The 22,825-nt window shown below is 43.5% G+C and overlaps 1 protein-coding gene across 2 annotated transcripts in view; it reads left to right on the top strand.

Moving 5' to 3' along the window:
- The window catches only part of mxd1 (MAX dimerization protein 1), a 72,970-nt gene that overhangs the window by 19,483 nt on the left and 30,662 nt on the right, over positions 1 to 22,825 (top strand). For both annotated transcript variants that reach the window (XM_061907065.1, XM_061907066.1), the window contains one exon: positions 18,675 to 18,704. In XM_061907065.1, coding sequence (XP_061763049.1) covers positions 18,675 to 18,704 — 30 coding nt within the window. The remainder of the gene's footprint in view (positions 1 to 18,674; positions 18,705 to 22,825) is intronic.

Below are 22,825 nucleotides of genomic sequence, written 5' to 3'. Positions count from 1 at the left end.
ATGTTTATAGTCTGTGGCGTTTAAAGACATCACGTAGACTAGAGTGACAGCAGCAAACAAGTGTCTGGCTGCTGGCCAGTGGCCACTTGTTAAAGGCAAAGTGGGTCAGTCAAGGTGACATTTTAGCGGCAGGCGGTCAGCTCAACACGACTGCTCGAGCATGATGTACATAGCATGTCGTCTGGGTTCCATAAATCAGTCCAGTCAGGACAGATTTGTGTTTCATTCACACCTCACACCTCACTCTGAGATGAGATCTTGGACAACACTCTTCACTTGGCAATATACTGAGTCTACTTGAACACAACTACAGCTCTGCAGCTTACAAAAAGAGGCGTTGTGTCTCATGTACTTAAAGGGGAACATTATCAGCAGACCTATGTAAGCGTCAATATATACTTTGATGTTGCAGAAAAAAGACCATCTATTTTTTGAACCAATTTCCGAACTCCAAATAGGTGAATTTTGGCAAATTAAACGCCTTTCTGTTTGTCGGTCTTTTAGCGATGACGTCAGAACGTGACGTCACCGAGGTAACACACCCGCCATTTTCATTTTCACATTACAAACACCGGGTCTCAGCTCTGTTATTTTCCGTTTTTTCGACTATTTTTTGGAACCTTGGAGACATCATGCCTCGTCAGTGTGTTGTCGGAGGGTGTAACAACACTAACAGGGAAGGATTCAAGTTGCACCACTGGCAAGAAATCTGCCGCCAGACCCACATTGAATGTACCAAAGTGTCTTCACATTTGAGCGGCGATGCTAAGACAGACATGGCACAGAGATGTATGGATAACCTGCAGATGCATTTGCAACCATTAAGTCAACGAAATCACAAAGGTGAGTTTTGTTGATGTTGTTGACTTATGTGCTAATCAGACATATTTGTTCACGGCATGACTGCCAGCTAATCGATGCTAACATGCTACTTACGCTAGCTGTATGTACATTTGAAACTAGATACCCACATTTAATGCGAAACAAACACTTACCAATCGACGGATTTAAGTTGCTCCAGTGTCACAAGATGCAAAAGTCCTCATCGTTTGGTCCGCACATTTGACCGGCGATGCTAATAAGGCAGCCATGCTATGGGCCACTTCATTAGGTACACCCACGCTATGGCCGGATAGCGTCAATAGCTATTCGCTCAATAGCATCAATTTCTTCTTCAATTTCGTTTTCGCTATCTGCCTCCATACTCCGACCATCTGTTTCAATACATGCGTAATCTGTTGAATCGCTTAAGCCGCTGAAATCCGAGTCTGAATCCGAGCTAATGTCGCTATATCTTGCTGTGGTAACCGCCATTTTGTTTGTATTGGCAGCACTGTATGACGTCACAGGGAAATAGACAGTGGTTTCAAAGATAGAAGATAAGGCACTTTAAAGCTTTATTTAGGGATATTCCGGCACCGGTAAAATTTAGAAAAAAACTTCAAAAAATACAACAAGCCACTGGGAACTGATTTTTATTGTTTTTAACCCTTTTGAAATTGTGATAATGTTCCCCTTTAATAATAATTCAGAGGTGCATCAGGATGAAAAAATTCTTGGCTGACATGGCCGAAAAACGAAATAAATAATTACGCTAATTATTATTACCTAAAGCGTTTATGGCTATAGCTTTGTAGTAACCTCACAGATTAGAGGTTTTTTTTGCCGATATTCCGATATTGTCCAACTCTTAATTACCGATTCCGATATCAACCGATACCAATATATACAGTCGTGGAATCAACACATTATTATGTGATGCCCTGCTGGATGCATTAAACAATGTAACAATGTTTTCCAAAATAAATCAACACAAGTTATTGGAAAAAAATGCCAACATGGCACACCCATATTTATTATTAAAGTCACAAAGTGCATGATTTTTTTTTTTAACATGCCTCAAAACAGCAGCTTGGAATTTGATACATGCTCTCCCTGAGAGAGCATGAGGAGTTTGAGGTGGTGGTGGGGGCTGTATATTATATAGAGTTAGTGCTGCAAAGGGTTCTGGGTATTTGTTCTGTTGTGTTTATGTTGTGTTACGGTGCGGATGTTCTCCCGAAATGTGTTTGTCATTCTTGTTTGGTGTGGGTTCACAGTGTGGCGCATATTTGCAACAGTGTTAAAGTTGTTTATACGGCCACCCTCAGTGTGACCTGTATGGCTGTTGACCAAGTATGACTGATGTCTGTAAGCACCCTCCGTTGAGAGGGAAATCAGGTTTCTTGCGACAGTTACATTCCTTATTGGTTTCAGAGTCGTTTAGTCTGGGGGTGGGCAGTCCTTTTGCAAAGGTAACACGCAAGGACATTAACACATCCGACACGTACGTAGGATTAACCGAAGGAGCGTTCAAAACAAGATGGAATAATCACAACGCCTCCTTTAGAAACCAGACTTTGCGGAATTCTACAGAACTCAGCAAACACATTTGGAACCTCAAAGACAATAATGTTGAATATTCAATAACATGGCAAATTCTTGCATCCAGCACACCTTACAACAGTGGTAATAAAAGATGCAACCTATGCTTAAAAGAGAAACGGTTTATTATATATCATCCGGACCTGTCATCCCTCAACAAGCGCAGTGAAATCATTTCAACATGCCGCCACTGACGGAAACACCTCCTAGGTAACACATGAGCCAATCACCACACCCCTACGCCTGCCTGTACCCACCCACTCTGTGCCTTATATAAACCATTGTATGTGGATGCTTCCATTAAAATCTCCTGATGATTGAGGGAACCCCTCATGAAACAGTTCTGTAGAGATGAAGTAGTCTTGTGATTTTTCCCATACCTACATATATATATATATACATACATATATACTTACATACATACGTCTCTTGTGTTTTTATAACCTTGCAACTTGGACCTGTGTTGTCGTGTCGTACTGGAAGTAGTTAGGAGTATTTTCAGTGTAGATAATAATAATCCAATGTGGACAAAATATTTGATGGTGAAACGTTGTTCTCTTCTTGTTTGATGTTTAGCAAGGAACACTTGGATTTGTTTTCAAACATTACACTGAATACTCGCGGTTTCAGGGCTAATGGGAGGTAATGTAATCTGGTACTACTGCAGTATCGGATGGATGCTGAAAAACAAGTTTAATTGCATTATTGAACTGCAATTTGTATTTATGTGAAAGCAACTTTACATTAGGTTTACTGTTACTTTCCTTTCATGTATGTGATGATCACATACCTCTCCTGTTCCGTTTGCTTGCCCCATCACTCCTACACTGCTCTATTACTACAATATATCTGACCTTGTGGATTATTTGCATTTTTACTTAAAAGTTTTGGTATAATGCATTGTCTCCTTTGCTGCAAGGTGGTATTAGTTCCTACCTTCATTCTTCGATTGACCAGTCAGTGGCCAGGACCTCCTTAAAAGATTTGACAAAATTGATTTTGCAAAGGTCACAGACAAAGACAACATTGGTTTCAAACCTCAATCCGTTAGCTATGACCGAGCGAAATGGGTCTCAATCAATAATTGAGTCTTATAGGCAATGCAAGACAGAGTCCATCTGGGTCAGACAACTTCATGGTCTCACGAAGGTGGGGGCTAGTCCAAGGGATATTGGTCCAGGTGGTTCTGGCACAAAAAGGCCATTAGGAGGTGGCTTTTTGAAGCCATTTGTCGATAAGAAGAGGTTGTGTACGGCAGTGTTTTTCAAACTTTTTTGAGCCAAGGCAGATTTTTTGCGTTGAAAACATCCGAAGGTACTCCACCAGGAGAAATCATTAAAAAACTAAACTTAGTTGACAATAAAAAGTAATTGTCTCAATTGTTGGATATGACTTTAAAGCAGGGGTGCCCACACTTTTTCTGCAGACGAGCTACTTTTCAATTGACCAACTCGAGGGGATCTACCTCATTTAAATATATCATTTATATTTATTTATTTATGAAAGAGACATTTTTGTAAACAAGTTAAATGTGTTTAATGATAATACAAGCATGTGTAACACATATAGATGTCTTTCTTTCACGAATATAAGTTGGTGTATTACCTGATTCTGATGACTTGCATTGATTGGAATCAGACAGTAATGATGATAACGCCCACGTTTTCAAATGGAGGAGAAAAAAAGTTGTCCTTTCTGTACAATACCACATGAAAGTGGTTGGTTTTTGGCATCTAATTCATCCAGCTTCCATACACTTTACAAGAAAAACATTGGCGGCAAATTCCGTAGCTTGCTTGATTGACATTCACGGCACCCGAGGGTCTTGTGAGATGACGCTGGCTGCTGCCAGTTCATTATTATGAAAAAATGACAGAGAGGAAGGCGAGAAACACTTTTTATTTCAACAGACTTTCGCGCCGTCCCTTCCGTCAAAACTCTAAAGGCCGACTGCACATTTCCTATCTTCACAATAAAAGCCCTGCTTCATGCTGCCTGCGCTAACAAAATAAGAGTCTCGGAAAGCTGGCGTGCACAAGTGATGTGCACGCCAGCTTTCTGAGGGATCGCTTGTGCACGCCAGTTTTCCAAGACTCTGTATTTAGTTAGCGCAGGCAGCATGAAGCAGGGCTTTTATTGTGAAGATAGGAAATGTGCAGTCGGCCTTTAGAGTTTTGACGGAAGGTACGGCGCGAGAGTCTGTTGAAATAAAAAGTGTTTCTCGCCTTCCTCTCGGTCATATTTTCATAATAATGATCTTGCAGCAGCCAGCGTCATCTCACAAGACCCTCCGGTACCCTGAATGTCATTTAAGTGACGTCTTGGTGAAGATTGATGATCACTCATTTTTAGGTCTATTTTTTTTAAAAGCCTGGCTCGAGATCGACTGACACACCCCCCGCGGTCGACTGGTAGCTCGCGATCGATGTAATGGGCACCCCTGCTTTAAAGCATAACCAAGCATGCATCAATATAGCTCTTGTCTCAAAGTAGGTGTACTGTCACATCACCCTCCGGCCCCACCCATGTGTGTAGTGTTTTAGTTCTTGTCTTACGCTCCCATTTTGGTGGCTTTTTCTCTCTTTTTTTGCTATTTTCCTGTCGCAGTTTCACGTCTTCCTTTGAGCCCGGGGGCCATTTGAGGCCCGCAGCGAATTGTTTACCGGCCCGCCACACATTCTGGAAATGCTACTGCAAAAATTTAAAAAACAACATAAAAAAAAGTGGAATGAGGTGAAATCTAACTAGAACAAGTTGCAATATTGACACAAAGCTGCCATGCAGGCTGTTTCTTATTATTTTTTTCTATCTTTATTTTTCTTTTTATGCCATTTTTCTCTGCGATGAGATAGCGACTTGTCCAGGGTGTACACCGCCTTCCGCCCGATTGTAGCTGAGATAGGCGCCAGGGCCCCCAAGAGGGAATAAGCGGTAGAAAATAGATGGATGGATGCTGTTGCTCCAAAAACAAAAATAATCAATGTTATAAGAAATTATTGACCTATTCAAAGCTACAAATATTTCACTTTAAAATGTTTTTATATTGAACATTTTGCATATTTTGTGTGGTTGCCATACAAAAACATAAACGTTTTCTTTGACAAAAGAGCATAAAACAAACAAAATAAAAGTTCAAACGTAAAATGGACAGATATATCTGAAGTTGATCTCGTAAGTGTTAAGTGTTGTAAGTAAAAAAAAAACTAATAAAAATATATCACTTTATGAGTGGGGCACCTTTTTGATCCCAAATATTTTTATTGGGATTTTATTTATATTTTCACTGTGATTAGTAAAAAATAATAATTAAAATCAATGGCGTCCTGCATTATTGATCTTTTGAAGGCTCTAATTCCTTCACATCAAACATTGCTTTCTGAATGTTTTGGGCAGTGGGGGAAATACTGCATATTTTAGTGTTATTGTAAAAAAACAAAGTTGTCTTTGACAGAAAAGGCATAAAACCTTTTTGTTTTTTTTAACTTTATATCAACCTGAAGTTGATATACTGTAGATATTTACTATAAGCATTAATAATAATAATAATTTTACTTGTTTTTAACATTAGACCCTTTATGGTCCCCTGCAGCCCAAAGGTAAAAAAAAATGAAAATAAATCCATATATTTTGTTATGGTTTGAAAAAGAAAAATATCAAGCTTTATTTTTTGCCGTGTGCGGCCCTCAGTGGAAAAAGTTTGGACACCCCTGCTTTGAGCGATATTTCCCGCACCTGCTTTGTTTTTGCAGTCAAGAATATCTCAGTTGTTTTTATCCTTCTTTGTGGACACATTGTTGATTGTAACGTCTTGTTCGGATGTACTTTGTGGACGCCATCTTTGCTCCACAGTAAGTCTTTGCTGTCATCCAGCATTCTGTTTTTTTTTACTTTGTAGACAGCTCAGTTTTTGTTTCGTTCTGCATAGCCTTCCCTAAGCTTCAATGCCTTTTCTAGGGGGCACTTTTTTTTTTTGTTTAAGCATTATAAACCTTTTTACCTGCACAATGCCTCCCGCTGTTTCCGACATCTACAAAGCAATTAGCTACCGGCTGCCGCCTACAGATATGGAAGAGTATTACACGGTTACTCTCCCGGGCTCTAAATAGCACCGACACTCCACAACAACACATCATTTGCAGACTGGTTTGCAAAAAATGTTTTTAGCCCAAATAGGTGAAATTAGATAATCTTCCTCGGCACACCAGACCATCGTAAGTAATTAAAAATAGACATACCAAAAATTATCAATTTTTCCAACAAAAATAGATCAAATTTGGGCAGAGTGAAGGCTGAAGATGCAGCTACATGTTTGTGCAGATAGTCTGGCGCCGCTGGCCGAGAAGTGGAGTGCGTGTCATACCTGCCAACCCTCCCGGATTTTCCGGGAGACTCCCGAAATTCAGCGCCTCTCCCGAAAACCTCCCGGGACAAATGTTCTCCCAAAAATCTCCAGAAATTCAGGCGACATGCGTACCTGAGTGACGTGTCGACAGTGTCAGGCTTGCCTCTGACAGTTTAACAACACACAACAACAGCAGTCACGTTTTCGTTTACCGTAAAGCGGTTCGTCTGCCGTAAACAGCAATGTTGTGACACTCTTAAACAGTCCCCCACATCCCGACCCACACCTCCCGAAATCGGCGGTCTCAAGGTTGGCAAGTATGGTGTGTGTGCTTGCGCCCATACTTGCCAACCCTCCCGGATTTTCCGGGAGACTCCCGAAATTCAGCGCCTCTCCCGAAAACCTCCCGGGACAAATTTTCTCCCGAAATTCAGGCGGAGCTTAAGGCCACGCCCCCTCCAGCTCCATGCGGACCTGAGTGACGTGTCGACAGCCTGTTTTCACGTCCGCTTTCCCACAATAAAACAACGTGCCTGCCCAATGACGTTATAAATGTAGAATGATCGAGGGCGAGTTCTTGGTTTCTTATGTGGGTTTATTGTTAGGCAGTTTCATTAACGTCCTCCCAGCGCGGTAACAACACACAACAACAGCAGTCACGGTTTCGTCTCCCGTAAAGCAGTTCGTCTTCCGTAAACAACAATGTTGTGACACTCTTAAACAGCACCACACCCCCCCATCCCCACCCACACCTCCCGAAATCAGAGGTCTCAAGGTTGGCAAGTATGGTGTATGTGCTTGCGCCCATACATAGATCGAGCATAGCCCATAAACAGCGTGCCTGCCCAATGACGTTATAACTGTAGAATAATCGAGAGCGAGTTCTTGTTTTCTTCCATCCATCCATCCATCTTCTTCCGCTTATCCGAGGTCGAGTCGCGGGGGCAACAGCCTAAGCAGGGAAACCCAGACTTCCCTCTCCCCAGCCACTTCGTCTAGCTCTTCTCAGGGGATCCCGATGCGTTCCCAGGCCAGCCGGGAGACATAGTCTTCCCAACGTGTCCTGGGTCTTCCCCGTGGCCTCCCACCGGTTGGACGTGCCCTAAACAACTCCCTAGGGAGGCGTTCGGGTGGCATCCTGACCAGATGCCCGAACCACCTCATCTGGCTCATCTCGATGTGAAGGAGCAGCGGCTTTACTTTGAGTTCCTCCCTGATGGCAGAGCTTCTCACCCTATCTCTAAGGGAGAGCCCCAAACTCATTTCGGCCGCTTGTACCCGTGATCTTATCCTTTCGGTCATGACCCAAAGCTCATGACCATAGGTGAGGATGGGAACGTAGATCGACCGGTAAATTGAGAGCTTTGCCTTCCGGCTCAGCTCCTTCTTTACCACGACGGATCGGTACAACGTCCGCATTAATGAAGACGCCGCACCGATCCGCCTGTCGATCTCACGATCCACTCTTCCCCTTTCTTGGTTTCTTATGTGGGTTTATCGTTAGGCAGTTTCATTAACGTCCTCCCAGCGCGGTAACAACACACAACAACAGCAGTCACGTTTTCGTCTACTGTAAAGCAGTTTTTCTGCCGTAAACAGCAATGTTTTGACACTCTTAATCAGGTCTCAAGGTTGGCAAATATGGTGTGTGTGCTTGCTCATAATCAAGTTCGACACAAATGTATGAATTTAAGTGTAAATATGCTATAGTCTTAACACCAGAAATATTCATGTTTTTTACTGCAAGCTAAGACTTGGAGTGCAGCCTAGAACATAGCAAGTGAAGAACTATGAATTCATGCAGAATATGTCCTAGTGAGTGGAAGCTCCTCCAGTGTTGTCAGCTCCATGTGTGAGAAATGGGGGAGGGGAGTGTGTATGTGCATGTGTTGGTTGTTGTGCCTTTCCCCTCCCCCCTCTTCTCCTACTCTTTTCTGCTCTCTCTCTCTTCCCTTCTTTACATTTCCTCGCTTTCATCGCCTCCTCCACCTCCATGTCCTCCTTGCTCGACTCCCACTCTTGCCAATAGCTCCTCCATTACATAGATAGAGAGATTTACGTCCCGTATGGACATGCACACACATTTCCAGTGCTTCCTAAGGGCTACGCTCGATCTTTTTTCGGCGGTCCTCGAACCCACGTCCTTTTGTTTACATGTACAACTTTCTCCGACGCTGCCACGGAAAAACGTGTCTTATGCCACTCTTTCTTTAATGTTGTCCACCAAACGTTTTATGCTGTGCATGAATGCACAAAGGTGAGCTTTGTTGATATTATTGACTTGTGTGGAGTGCTGATCAGGCATATTTGGTCACTGCCTGATTGCAAGCTAATTGATGCTAACATGCTATTTAGGCAAGCTGTATGTCGATCGATCAATCAATGTTTATTTCTATAGTCCTAAATCAGAAGTGTCTCAAAGGGCTGCACAAGCCACAAGGACATCTTCGGTTCAGGGCCCGCATCAGGGCAAGGAAGAACTCAACCCAGTGGGATGACAATGAGAAACCTTGGCGAGGACCGTAGATCAATCAATCAATCAATCAATGTTTACTTATATAGCCCTAAATCACTAGTGTCTCAAAGGGCTGCACAAACCACTACGACATCCTCCTTAGGCCCACATAAGGGCAAGGAAAACTCACACCCAGTGGGACATCGGTGACAATGATGACTATGAGAACCTTGGAGAGGTGGAAAGCAATGGATGTCGAGTGGGTCTAACATGATACTGTGAAAGTTCCATCCATAATGGATCCAACACAGTCGCGAGAGTCCAGTCCAAAGCGGATCCAACACAGCAGCGAGAGTCCCGTTCACAGCGGAGCCAGCAGGAAACCATCCCAAGCGGAGGCGGATCAGCAGCGCAGAGATGTCCCCAGCCGATACACAGGCAAGCAGTACATGGCCACCGGATCGGACCGGACTCCCTCCACAAAGGAGAGTGGGACATAGAAGAAAAAGAAAAGAAACGGCAGATCAACTGGTCTAAAAAGGGAGTCTATTTAAAGGCTAGAGTATACAGATGAGTTTTAAGGTGAGACTTAAATGCTTCTACTGAGGTAGCATCTCGAACTGTTACCGGGAGTGCATTCCAGAGTACTGGAGCCCGAACGGAAAACGCTCTATAGCCCGCAGGCTTTTTTTGGGCTTTGGGAATCACTAATAAGCCGGAGTCCTTTGAGCGCAGATTTCTTGCCGGGACATATGGTACAATACAATCGGCAAGATAGGATGGAGCTAGACCATGTAGTATTTTATACGTAAGTAGTAAAACCTTAAAGTCACATCTTAAGTGCACAGGAAGCCAGTGCAGGTGAGCCAGTACAGGCGTAATGTGATCAAACTTTCTTGTTCTTGTCAAAAGTCTAGCAGCCGCATTTTGTACCAACTGTAATCTTTTAATGCTAGACATGGGGGGACCCGAAAATAATACGTTACAGTAATCGAGACGAGACGTAACAAACGCATGGATAATGATCTCGGCGTCTTTAGTGGACAGAATGGAGCGAATTTTAGCGATATTACGGAGATGAAAGAAGGCCGTTTTAGTAACGCTTTTAATGTGTGACTCAAAGGAGAGAGTTGGGTCGAAGATAATACCCAGATTCTTTACCGTGTCGCCTTGTTTAATTGTTTGGTTGTCAAATGTTAGAGTTGTATTATTAAATAGAGTTCGGTGTCTAGCAGGACCGATAATCAGCATTTCCGTTTTTTGGGCGTTGAGTTGCAAAAAGTTAGCGGACATCCATTGTTTAATTTCATTAAGACACGCCTCCATGTGATGTGGCTGATGATAGTTAAACGATAGTTTATTGTGGCTGAAACAAGGCTTGGGTTAAATAATTGTTCATTTAAGCGGTTATCCAGCTTAGTTTAGACCAGGGTCACCAACCTTTTTGAAACCAAGAGCTACTTCTTGGGTACTGATTAATGCAAAGGGCTACCAGTTTGATACACACTTAAATAAATTGCCAGAAATAGCCAATTTGCTCAATTTACCTTTAATAAATAAATCTTTGTATATAAAAGAATTTATATTTCTGTCCGTCATTCCGTCGTACATTTTTTTTTCCTTTTACGAAAAGTTTTTTGTAGATAATTAATGATGAAAAAAGACTTAATTGAACGTTTTAAAACAGGAGAAAACCCGCAAAAAATTAAAATAAAATTTTGAAACATAGTTTATCTTCAATTTCGACTCGTTAAAATTTAAAATTCAACCGAAAAAAATGAAGAAAAAAACTAGCTAATTCGAATCTTTTTGAAAAATCAAAAAAAGAATTTATGGAACATCATTAGTAGTTTTTCCTGATTAAGATTAATTTTAAAATTTTGATGACATGTTTTAAATAGGTTAAAATCCAATCTGCACTTTGTTAGAATATATAACAAATTGGACCAAGCTATATTTCTAACAAAGACAAATCATTATTTCTTCTAGATTTTCCAGAAAAAAAATGTTAAAAGAAATTCAAAAAAACTTTGAAATAAGATTCAAATTTAATTCTACATATTTTCTAGACTTGCCAGAATATGTTTTTTTAATTTCAAGCATAATAAGTTTGAAGAAATATTTCACAAATATTTCACAAATATTCTTCGTCCGGGGCGGTTTAGCTCGGTTGGTAGAGTAGCCGTGCCGGCAACTTGAGGGTTGCAGGTTCGATTCCCGCTTCAGCCATCCTAGTCACTGCCGTTGTCCTTGGGCAAGACACTTTACCCACCTGCTCCCAGTGCCACCCACACTGGTTTAAATGTAACTTAGATATTGGGTGTCACTATGTAAAGTGCTTTGAGTCACTAGAGAAAAAGCGCTATATAAATATAATTCACTTCACTTCACTTCGTCGAAAAAACAGAAGCTAAAATGAACAATTAAATTAAAATGTATTTATTACTCTTTACAAAAAATACTTGAACATTGATTTAAATTGTCAGGAAAGAAGAGGAAGGAATTTCGAAGGTAAAAAAGTATATGTGTTTAAAAATCTTAAAAGCATTTTAAAGGTTGTATTTTTTCTCTAAAATTGTCTTTCTGAAAGTTATAAGAAGCAAAGTTAAAAAAAAAAATGAATTTATTTAAACAAGTGACGACCAAGTGTTTAAAATATTTTTCTTGGATTTTCAAATTCTATTTTGAGTTGTGTCTGTCTGCGATGAGCTGGCGACTTGTCCAGGGTGTACCCCGCCTTCCGCCCGATTGTAGCTGAGATAGGCGCCAGCGCCCCCCGCCACCCCAAAGAGGGAATAAGCGGTAGAAAATGGATGGATGGATGGAGTTTTGTCCGTCTTAGAATTAAAAATGTCGAGCAAAGCGAGACCAGCTTGCTAATAAATAAATAAAATGTAAAAAAATAGAGGCAGCTCACTGGTAAGTGCTGCTATTTGTGCTATTTTTAGAACAGGCCAGCGGGCGACTAATCTGGTCTTTACGGGCGACCTGGTGCCCGCGGGCACCGGGTTGGTGACCCCTGGTTTAGACATAGCCCTCTCATAGTCAGTTTTCCACACGGACTGAGCTGAAATTGTATTCCTGTGCCCACTTTCTAGTTCTTCATAGGTAATGGTCCCATGACCATGGATGAAGTACTGGCTGTCCAGAGTCGAGACCCAGGATGGACCGCTCGTCGGGACCCAGGATGGACCGCTCGCCTGTATCTGTTGGGGACATCTCTACGCTGCTGATCCGCTTGAGATGGTTTCCTGTGGACGGGACTCTCGCTGCTGTCTTGGATCCGCTTGAACTGAACTCTCGCGGCTGTGTTGGAGCCACTATGGATTGAACTTTCACAGTATCATGTTAGACCCGCTCGACATCCATTGCTTTCGGTCCCCTAGAGGGGGGGGGGTTGCCCACATCTGAGGTCCTCTCCAAGGTTTCTCCTAGTCAGCATTGTCACTGGCGTCCCACTGGATGTGAATTCTCCCTGCCCACTGGGTGTGAGTTTTCCTTGCCCTTTTGTGGGTTCTTCCGAGGATGTTGTAGTCGTAATGATTTGTGCAGTCCTTTGAGACATTTGTGATTTGGGGCTTTATAAATAAACATTGATTGATTGATTGATTGAAATTATTTGTTGAACTGAATTTTGGAATACTCAAAGACGCAAACAGGCATTCGGTGTTATTATCCTTTCACCCAGGAACTGGAGCAGACGTGAAAGTTGGATCGGTCAGCGAGTGAAACCCATCCTGAACATGTGGTACCTGTTATGTCACAAGCGTCCGTCTGCCCTCCGTAGGAATTCCTACCCTGCTAGAGGGGTCTGGTGTGATTCGAACACATCTAAAGATAATACCCCCCCCCGCCCCCCCACTCATACATGCAGCTATAATTACAAATGCAGCTTCAGGTGGTGTTCTTATACACTCTGTTAAAAACAAAGCATGCTCCTCAGAGAGTGAAACTGGAGTGAGTCCAGCAAAATGGCAGACTCGCGAGTGTCAGTGAAGTTGGAACCTCCTGAGACGAGTGAACAGAGGTTAATTTTGGACATCCAGTTGAGGGATCATGTCAGGGTCTGGTTGAGATAGTGGTGTGCCTAAAGAATGCAGACGGATCTTCTTTCCTGAAACATCACAACCTTTTTTGACACGGTCCAAGGGAATTGAGCTCCAAACAAACATACTGACCCAATTTACCTGCTTGATTTATATCAATCAATCAATCAATCAATGTTTATTTATATAGCCCCAAATCACAAATGTCTCAAAGGACTGCACAAATCATTACGACTACAACATCCTCCGAAGAACCCACAAAAGGGCAAGGAAAACTTATTAGTGATTCCTAGAGCCCAAAAAAGTCTGCGGGCTATAGAGCGTTTTCCGTTCGGGCTCCGGTACTCTGGAATGCCCTCCCGGTAACAGTTGGAGATGCTACCTCAGTAGAAGCATTTAAGTCTCACCTTAAAACTCATCTGTATACTCTAGCCTTTAAATAGACCTCCTTTTTACACCAGTTGATCTGCTGCTTCTTTTCTTTTTTTCTCCTATGTCCCCCATCCCTTGTGGAGGGGGTCCGGTCCGATGACCATGGATGAAGTACTGGCTGTCCAGAGTCGAGACCCAGGATGGACCGCTCGCCTGTGTATCGGTTGGGGACATCTCTACGCTGCTGATCCGCCTCCGCTTGGGATGGTTTCCTGTGGACGGGACTCTCGCTGCTGTCTTGGATCCGCTTTGAACTGAACTCTCGCGGCTGTGTTGGAGCCACCATGGATTGAACTTTCACAGTATCATGTTAGACCAGCTCGACATCCATTGCTTTCGGGGGGTTGCCCACTTCTGAGGTCCTCTCCAAGGTTTCTCCTAGTCAGCATTGTCACTGGCGTCCCACTGGATGTGAATTCTCCCTGCCCACTGGGTGTGAGTTTTCCTTGCCCTTTTGTGGGTTCTTCCGAGGATGTCGTAGTCGTAATCAATCAATCAATCAATGTTTATTTATATAGCCCCAAATCACAAATATCTCAAAGGACTGCACAAATCATTACGACTACGACATCCTCGGAAGAACCCACAAAAGGGCAAGGAAAACTCACACCCAGTGGGCAGGGAGAATTCACATCCAGTGGGACGCCAGTGACAATGCTGACTATGAGAAACCTTGGAGAGGACCTCAGATGTGGGCAACCCCCCCTCTCTAGGGGACCGAAAGCAATGGATGTCGAGCGGGTCTAACATGATACTGTGAAAGTTCAATCCATAGTGGCTCCAACACAGCCGCGAGAGTTCAGTTCAAAGCGGATCCAAGACAGCAGCGAGAGTCCCGTCCACAGGAAACCATCTCAAGCGGAGGCGGATCAGCAGCGTAGAGATGTCCCCAACCGATACACAGGCGAGCGGTCCATCCTGGGTCCCGATGTGCGGTCCATCCTGGGTCTCGACTCTGGACAGCCAGTACTTCATCCATGGTCCATCGGACCGGACCCCCTCCACAAGGGAGGGGGGGACATAGGAGAAAAAAGAAAGAAGCGGCATATCAACTAGTCTAAAAAGGAGGACTATTTAAAGGCTAGAGTATACAGATGAGTTTTAAGGTGAGACTTAAATGCTTCTACTGAGGTAGCATCTCGAACTGTTACCGGGAGGGCATTCCAGAGTACTGGAGCCCGAACGGAAAACGCTCTATAGCCCGCAGACCTTTTTTTGGGTTCTAGGAAATCACTAATAAGCCGGAGTCTTTTGAACGCAGATTTCTTGCCGGGACATATGGTACAATACAATATCAGTGTCTGTTCATTTTGAATTCCCAACCGAAAAGAAACCTTCTCTGTTTCAAATGAACGTGGAATAGATTGATTGATTGATTGATTGATTGATTGATACTTTTATAGTAGATTGCACAGTACAGTACATATTCCGTACAATTGACCACTAAATGGTAACACCCCAATAAGTTTTTCAACTTGTTTAAGTCGGGGTCCACGTTAATCAATTCATGGTACAAATATATACTATCAACATAATACAGTCATCACACAAGTTAATCATCATAGTATGTACATTGAATTATTTACATTATTTACAATCCGGGAGGTGGGATGAGGAGCTTTGGTTGATATCAGAACTTCAGTCATCAACAATTGCATCAACAGAGAAATGTGGACATTGAAAACAGTGTAGGTTTTATTTAGTAGGATATGTACAGCCAGCAGAGAACATAGTGAGTTCACATAGCATAAGAACAAGTATATACATTAGAAGTACATCTGAGTTGTTTATAATCCGGGGAGATGGGATGTGAATGGAGGAGGGTATTAGTAAAGTGTTGAAGTTGCCTGGAGGTGTTGTTTTAGAGCGGTTTTGAAGGAATATAGAGATGCACTTACTTTTATACCTGTTGGGAGTGCATTCCACATTGATGTGGCATAGAAACAGAATGAGTTAAGACCTTTGTTAGATCGGAATCTGGGTTTAACGTGGTTGTGGAGCTCCCCCTGGTGTTGTGGTTATGGCGGTCATTTACGTTAAGGAAGTAGTTTGACATGTACTTCGGTATCAAGATAACCTGGCAACATCAAGGAGCAATGTTTTTTGTTACTCTTACAATGTTTATCTGCAACCCAACTCCTCAGGTGTGGAAGTTTGGTCCTTTAAAGGCCTACTGAAATGAGATGTTCTTATTTAAACGGGGATAGCAGGTCCATTCTATGTGTCATAACGCGATATTGCCATATTTTTGCTGAAAGGATTTAGTAGAGAACATCCACGATAAAGTTCGCAACTGTCGGTGCTAAAGGGGAACATTATCACCAGACCTATGTAAGCGTCAATATATACCTTGATGGTGCAGAAAAAAGACCATCTATTTTTTTAACCGATTTCCGAACTCTAAATGGGTGAATTTTGGCGAATTAAACGCCTTTCTGTTTATCGCGCTGGAGGCGATGACGTCAGAATGTGACGTCGCCGAGGTAACACACCCACCATTTTCATTTTCAACACATTACAAACACCGGGTCTCAGCTCTGTTATTTTCCGTTTTTTTGACTATTTTTTGGAACCTTGGAGACATCATGCCTCGTCGGTGTGTTGTCGGAGGGTGTAATAACACTAACAGGGAGGGATTCAAGTTGCACCACTGGCCCGGAGATGCCAAAGTGTCTGCCGCCAGACCCCCATTGAATGTGCTGGAGTGTCTCCACATTTACCGGCGATGACAGACATGGCACAGAGATGTATGGATAACCTGCAGATGCATTTGCAACTATAAAGTCAACGAAATCACAGAACAAACAAGGGACTTTCGCATCTTTTGACCACTGGTGCAACTTGAATCCGTCGATTGGTAAGTGTTTTTTTTTCGCATTAAATGTGGGTGGAAGGAAACGTAATATAGTTGCAAATGCATCTGCAGGTTATCCATACATCTCTGTTCCATGTCTGCTTTAGCCACCGCCGGTAAATAGCATGTTAGCATCGATTAGCATAGCATGTTAGCATCGATTAGCCGGCAGTCAACATCAACAAAACTCACCTTTGTGATTTCGTTGACTTTATAGTTGCAAATACATCTACAGGTTATCCATACATCTCTGTGCCATGTCTGCTTTAGCACCGCCGGTAAATAGCATGTTAGCATCGATTAGCATAGCATGTTAGCATCGATTAGCCGGCAGTCAACATCAACAAAACTCACCTTTGTGATTTCGTTGACTTTATAGTTGCAAATGCATCTACAGGTTATCCATACATCTCTGTGCCATGTCTGCTTTAGCACCGCCGGTAATAGCATGTTAGCATCGATTAGCGTAGCATGTTAGCATCGATTAGCCGGCAGTCAACATCAACAAAACTCACCTTTGTGATTTCGTTGACTTTATAGTTGCAAATGCATCTACAGGTTATCCATACATCTCTGTGCCATGTCTGCTTTAGCACCGCCGGTAAATAGCATGTTAGCATCGATTAGCTGGCAGTCAACATCAACAAAACTCACCTTTGTGATTTCATTGACTATCGTTGCAAATGCATCTGCAGGTTATCCATACATCTCTGTGTCATGTCTGTCATTGCCGGTAAAATGTGGAGACACTTTGGCACAGGGGTGCCCATTACGTCGATCGCGAGCTACCAGTCGACCGCGGGGGGTGTGTCAGTCGATCTCCAGCCAGGCTGCAAGATCATTAATATGAAAATATGACAGAGAGGAAGGCGAGAAACACTTTTTATTTCAACAGACTCTCGCGCCGTACCTTCCGTCAAAACTCTAAAGGCCGACTGCACATTTCCTATCTTCACAATAAAAGCCCTACTTCATGCTGCCTGCGCTAACTAAATACAGAGTCTCGGAAAACTGGCGTGCACAAGCGATCCCTCAGAAAGCTGGCGTGCACATCACTTGTGCACGCCAGCTTTCCGAGACTCTTATTTTGTTAGCGCAGGCAGCATGAAGCAGGGCTTTTATTGTGAAGATAGGAAATGTGCAGTCGGCCTTTAGAGTTTTGACGGAAGGGACGGCGCGAATGTCTGTTGAAATAAAAAGTGTTTCTCACCTTCCTCGCTGTCATTTTTTCATAATAATGAACTGGCAGCAGCCAGCGTCATCTCACAAGACCCTCGGGTGCCGTGAATGTCAATCAAGCAAGCTACGGAATTTGCCGCCAATGTTTTTCTTGTAAAGTGTATGGAAGCTGGATGATGAATTAGATGCCAAAAACCAACCACTTTCATGTGGTATTGTACAGAAAGGACAACTTTTTTTCTCCTCCATTTGAAAATGTGGGCGTTATCATCATTACTGTCTGATTCCAATCAATGCAAGTCATCAGAATCAGGTAATACACCAACTTATATTCTTGTCTTCGTGAAAGAAAGACATCTATATGTGTTACACATGCTTGTATTATCATTAAACACATTTAACTTGTTTACCAATATGTCTCTTTCATAAATAAATAAATATAAATGATATATATAAATGAGGTAGATCCCCTCGAGTTGGTCAATTGAAAAGTAGCTCGCCTGCAGAAAAAGTGTGGGCACCCCTGCTCTGGCACATTCAATGGGGGTCTGGCGGCAGACACTTTGGCATCTTCGGGCCAGTGGTGCAACTTGAATCCCTCCCTGTTCGTGTTGTTACACCCTCCGACAACACACCGACTTGGCATGACGTCTCCAACGTACCGGAAAACAGTCGAAAAAAACGGAAAATAACAGAGCTGATTTGACTTGGCGTGTGTAATGTGTTTGAGAAAACAACTTCCCTCTTTTAGAGTTCGGAAATCGGTTAAAAAAACATGGTCTTTTTTTCTGCACCATCAAGGTATATATTGACTCTTACATAGGTCTGGTGATAATGTTCCCCTTTAGCTCTCATTCCCCTGCACCAAGGGGGATATCTAGTGTATGTTCTCTTAACAGATCTGTTATGTTCAGTTGCTGATGTTCTGCTTTATCTCCACAGGTCTACACACAATGAAATGGAAAAGAACAGGTATGTTAATAGCAATATAGGATAGGAAAAGGTAGGGTGGACTTGATTTATCTCGCAAGGGGGAAATGATGTGGTTGCAGTAGGGTAACAATATGGTTAAAAGATACCCGCATGAAAACAAGACTGAAATATCTAGAACAGGGGTCTCAAACTCAATTTACCTGGATGCAAAAACTGGGTGAGGCTGGGCCTTGTGAAAAGATTTCTTAAAATAATCTTAACATGCACTTTTTAACGAATTCACCTTCTTTGAATGGCTTTCCCGCCCTAGCAACATACTTGTCAACTCTCGCGATCTTTCCGGGAAACACCCGGATATCAGTGCCCCTCCCGACAATCTCCCAGGAGAATGTTCCGTTTATCACCCGGACGATTATATTAAGAGCTTTCTGCCTTTAGCGTCTTCTACAACCTGCCGTCTCGCCCGCATTTCCAGTATTCAAACAGTGTTCCGGCCCAATCATATATTGTATAAAGCTCCTGCAGACCCAAAAAAGTGACTGCAAGACATACTTGATCGACAGCCATACAGGTCACACTGAGGGTGGCCGTAGAAACAACGTTATCACTGTTACAAATATGCGCCACACCGTGAACCCACACCAAACAAGATTGACAAACACATTTTGGGAGAACATCCGCACCGTAGCACAACATAAACACAACAGTGGGGACGGCGTGGCGCAGTGGATGAGTGGCCGTGCGCGACCCGAGGGTCCCTGGTTCAAATCCCACCTAGTACCAACCTCGTCACGTCCGTTGTGTCCTGAGCAAGACACTTCGACCTTGCTCCTGATGGGTGCTGGTTGGCGCCTTGCATGGCAGCTCCCTCCATCTGTGTGTGAATGTGTGTGTGAATGGGTAAATGTGGAAGTAGTGTCAAAGCGCTTTGAGTACCTTGAAGGTAGAAAAGCGCTATACAAGTACAACCCGTTTATCATTTAACAGAACAAATACCCAGAATCCAATGCAGCCTTAACTCTTCCGGGCTACAATAGGGGGCGGGGGTGTATATTCTGAAGGCGATCTATGTCATGTGCTACTCCAGCATCAATATCAGCAGCGTCCTCCTGACCGTCACCGTCAGCGTCGGGTTCAAAGCGGTATGGCTCTATCCTTTGTTGCGGTTGGGCCCGGCCGAGTGGTCCTGCCACCCCCATTTTTTTTCTTATTGCCACCCGGCAAGCCCGATTTGAAGCGAGACCAAGACGACCCGTCTGCCCTAGTTGTCCTGCATCGGACCCGCTCCGGCTCGGCCCCAGCGACTCCCGTCGGCGGATACGCTCCTGGGCCCGCGCCCCAGGTGGTACCTTCGGGTCTGGACAGCGACGGCTGCGGTGCTTCCGGAAACACCTTTTTCAAACCCTAGGCGGCGCCATGAGACACTGCGCGCACCCCATGGCGATGAGGTAGCCCGCCTTCCGCCCGATTGTAGCTGAGATAGGCGCCAGCGCCCCCCGCCACCCCAAAAGGGTATAAGCGGTAGAAAATGGATGGATGGATTTTTTTTCTTATTGCTTCACTCTCGCTTTCCTCATCCACGAATCTTTCATCCTCGCTCAAATTAATGGGGAAATCATGGCTTTCTCGGTCCGAATCGCTTTTGCTGCTGGTGGCCATCATTGTAAATAATGTTTAGATGCGAAGAGCTCCACAACCCGTGACGTCACGCGCACATCGTCTGCTACTTCCGGCACAGGCAAGGCTTTTTTATTAGCGACCAAAAGTTGCGAACTTTATAATCGATGTTCTCTACTAAATCCTTTCAGCAAAAATATGGCAATATCGCGAAATGATCAAGTATGACCCTGCGACCCCGAAAGGGAATAAGCGGTAGAAAATGGATGGATGGATTTGTTTTCTTATTGCTTCACTCTCGCTTTCCTCATCCACGAATCTTTCATCCTCGCTCAAATTAATGGGGAAATCGTGGCTTTCTCGGTCCGAATCGCTTTTGCTGCTGGTGGCCATCATTGTAAATAATGTTTAGATGTGAGGAGCTCCACAACCCGTGACATCACGCGCACATCGTCTGCTACTTCCGGTACAGGCAAGGCTTTTTTATTAGCGACCAAAAGTTGCGAACTTAATCGTCGATGTTCTCTACTAAATCCTTTCAGCAAAAATATGGCAATATCGCGAAATGATCAAGTATGACCCCGCGACCCTGAAAGGGAATAAGCGGTAGAAAATGGATGGATGGATTTGTTTTCTTATTGCTTCACTCTCGCTTTCCTCATCCACGAATCTTTCATCCTCGCTCAATTTAATGGGGAAATCGTGGCTTTCTCGGTCCGAATCGCTTTTGCTGCTGGTGGCCATCATTGTAAATAATGTTTAGATGTGAGGAGCTCCACAACCCGTGACGTCACGCGCACATCGTCTGCTACTTCCGGTACAGGCAAGGCTTTTTTATTAGCGACCAAAAGTTGCGAACTTTATCGTGGATGTTCTCTACTAAATCCTTTCAGCAAAAATATGGCAATATCGCGAAATGATCAAGTATGACCCCGCGACCCCGAAAGAGAATAAGCGGTAAAAAAAATGGATGGATTTTTTTTCTTATTGCTTCACTCTCGCTTTCCTCATCCACAAATCTTTCATCCTCGCTCAATTTAATGGGGAAATCGTGGCTTTCTCGGTCCGAATCGCTTTTGCTGCTGGTGGCCATCATTGTAAATAATGTTTAGATGAGAGGAGCTCCACAACCCGTGACGTCACGCGCACATCGTCTGCTACTTCCGGTACAGGCAAGGCTTTTTTATTAGCGACCAAAAGTTGCGAACTTTATCGTCGATGTTCTCTACTAAATCCTTTCAGCAAAAATATGGCAATATCGCGAAATGATCAAGTATGACCCCGCGACCCCGAAAGGGAATAAGCGGTAGAAAATGGATGGATGGATTTGTTTTCTCATTGCTTCACTCTCGCTTTCCTCATCCACGAATCTTTCATCCTCGCTCAAATTAATGCGGAAATCGTGGCTTTCTCGGTCCAAATCGCTCTCGCTGCTGGTGGCCATCATTGTAAATAATGTTAAGATGCGAAGAGCTCCACAACCCGTGACGTCACGCGCACGTCGACTGTTACTTCCGGTACAGGCAAGGCTTTTTTATTAGCGACCAAAAGTTGCGAACTTTATCCTCGATGTTCTCTACTAAATCCTTTCAGCAAAAATATGGCTATATCGCGAAATGATCAAGTATGACCCCGCGACCCCGAAAGGGAATAAGCGGTAGAAAATGGATGGATGGATTTTTTTTCTTATTGCTTCACTCTCGCTTTCCTCATCCACGAATCTTTCATCCTCGCTCAATTTAATGGGGAAATCGTGGCTTTCTCGGTCCGAATCGCTTTTGCTGCTGGTGGCCATCATTGTAAATAATGTTTAGATGCGAAGAGCTCCACAACCCGTGACGTCACACTCACACATCGTCTGCTACTTCCGGTACAGGCAAGGCTTTTTTATTAGCGACCAAAAGTTGCGAACTTTATCGTCGATGTTCTCTACTAAATCCTTTCAGCAAAAATATGGCAATATCGCGAAATGATCAAGTATGACCCCGCGACCCCGAAAGGGAATAAGCGGTAGAAAATGGATGGATGGATTTGTTTTCTCATTGCTTCACTCTCGCTTTCCTCATCCACAAATCTTTCATCCTCGCTCAATTTAATGGGGAAATCGTGGCTTTCTTGGTCGGAATCGCTTTCGCTGCTGGTGGCCATCATTGTAAATAATGTTTAGATGCGAAGAGCTCCACAACCCGTGACGTCACGCACACATCGTCCGCTACTTCCGGTACAGGCAAGGCTTTTTTATTAGCGACCAAAAGTTGCGAACTTTATCGTCGATGTTCTCTACTAAATCCTTTCAGCAAAAATATGGCAATATCGCGAAATGATCAAGTATGACCCCGCGACCCCGAAAGGGAATAAGCGGTAAAAAAAATGGATGGATTTTTTTTCTTATTGCTTCACTCTCGCTTTCCTCTTCCACGAATCTTTCATCCTCGCTCAATTTAATGGGGAAATCGTGGCTTTCTCGGTCGGAATCGCTTTCGCTGCTGGTGGCCATCATTGTAAATAATGTTTTAGATGCGAAGAGCTCCACAACCCGTGAC

This window comes from Nerophis ophidion, linkage group LG07 (genome assembly GCF_033978795.1).
Source record: "Nerophis ophidion isolate RoL-2023_Sa linkage group LG07, RoL_Noph_v1.0, whole genome shotgun sequence".
NCBI lineage: Eukaryota > Metazoa > Chordata > Actinopteri > Syngnathiformes > Syngnathidae > Nerophis > Nerophis ophidion.
The sequence above is the reverse complement of the archived record's forward strand: the minus strand, read 5'-3'. Positions and strand labels throughout refer to the sequence as shown.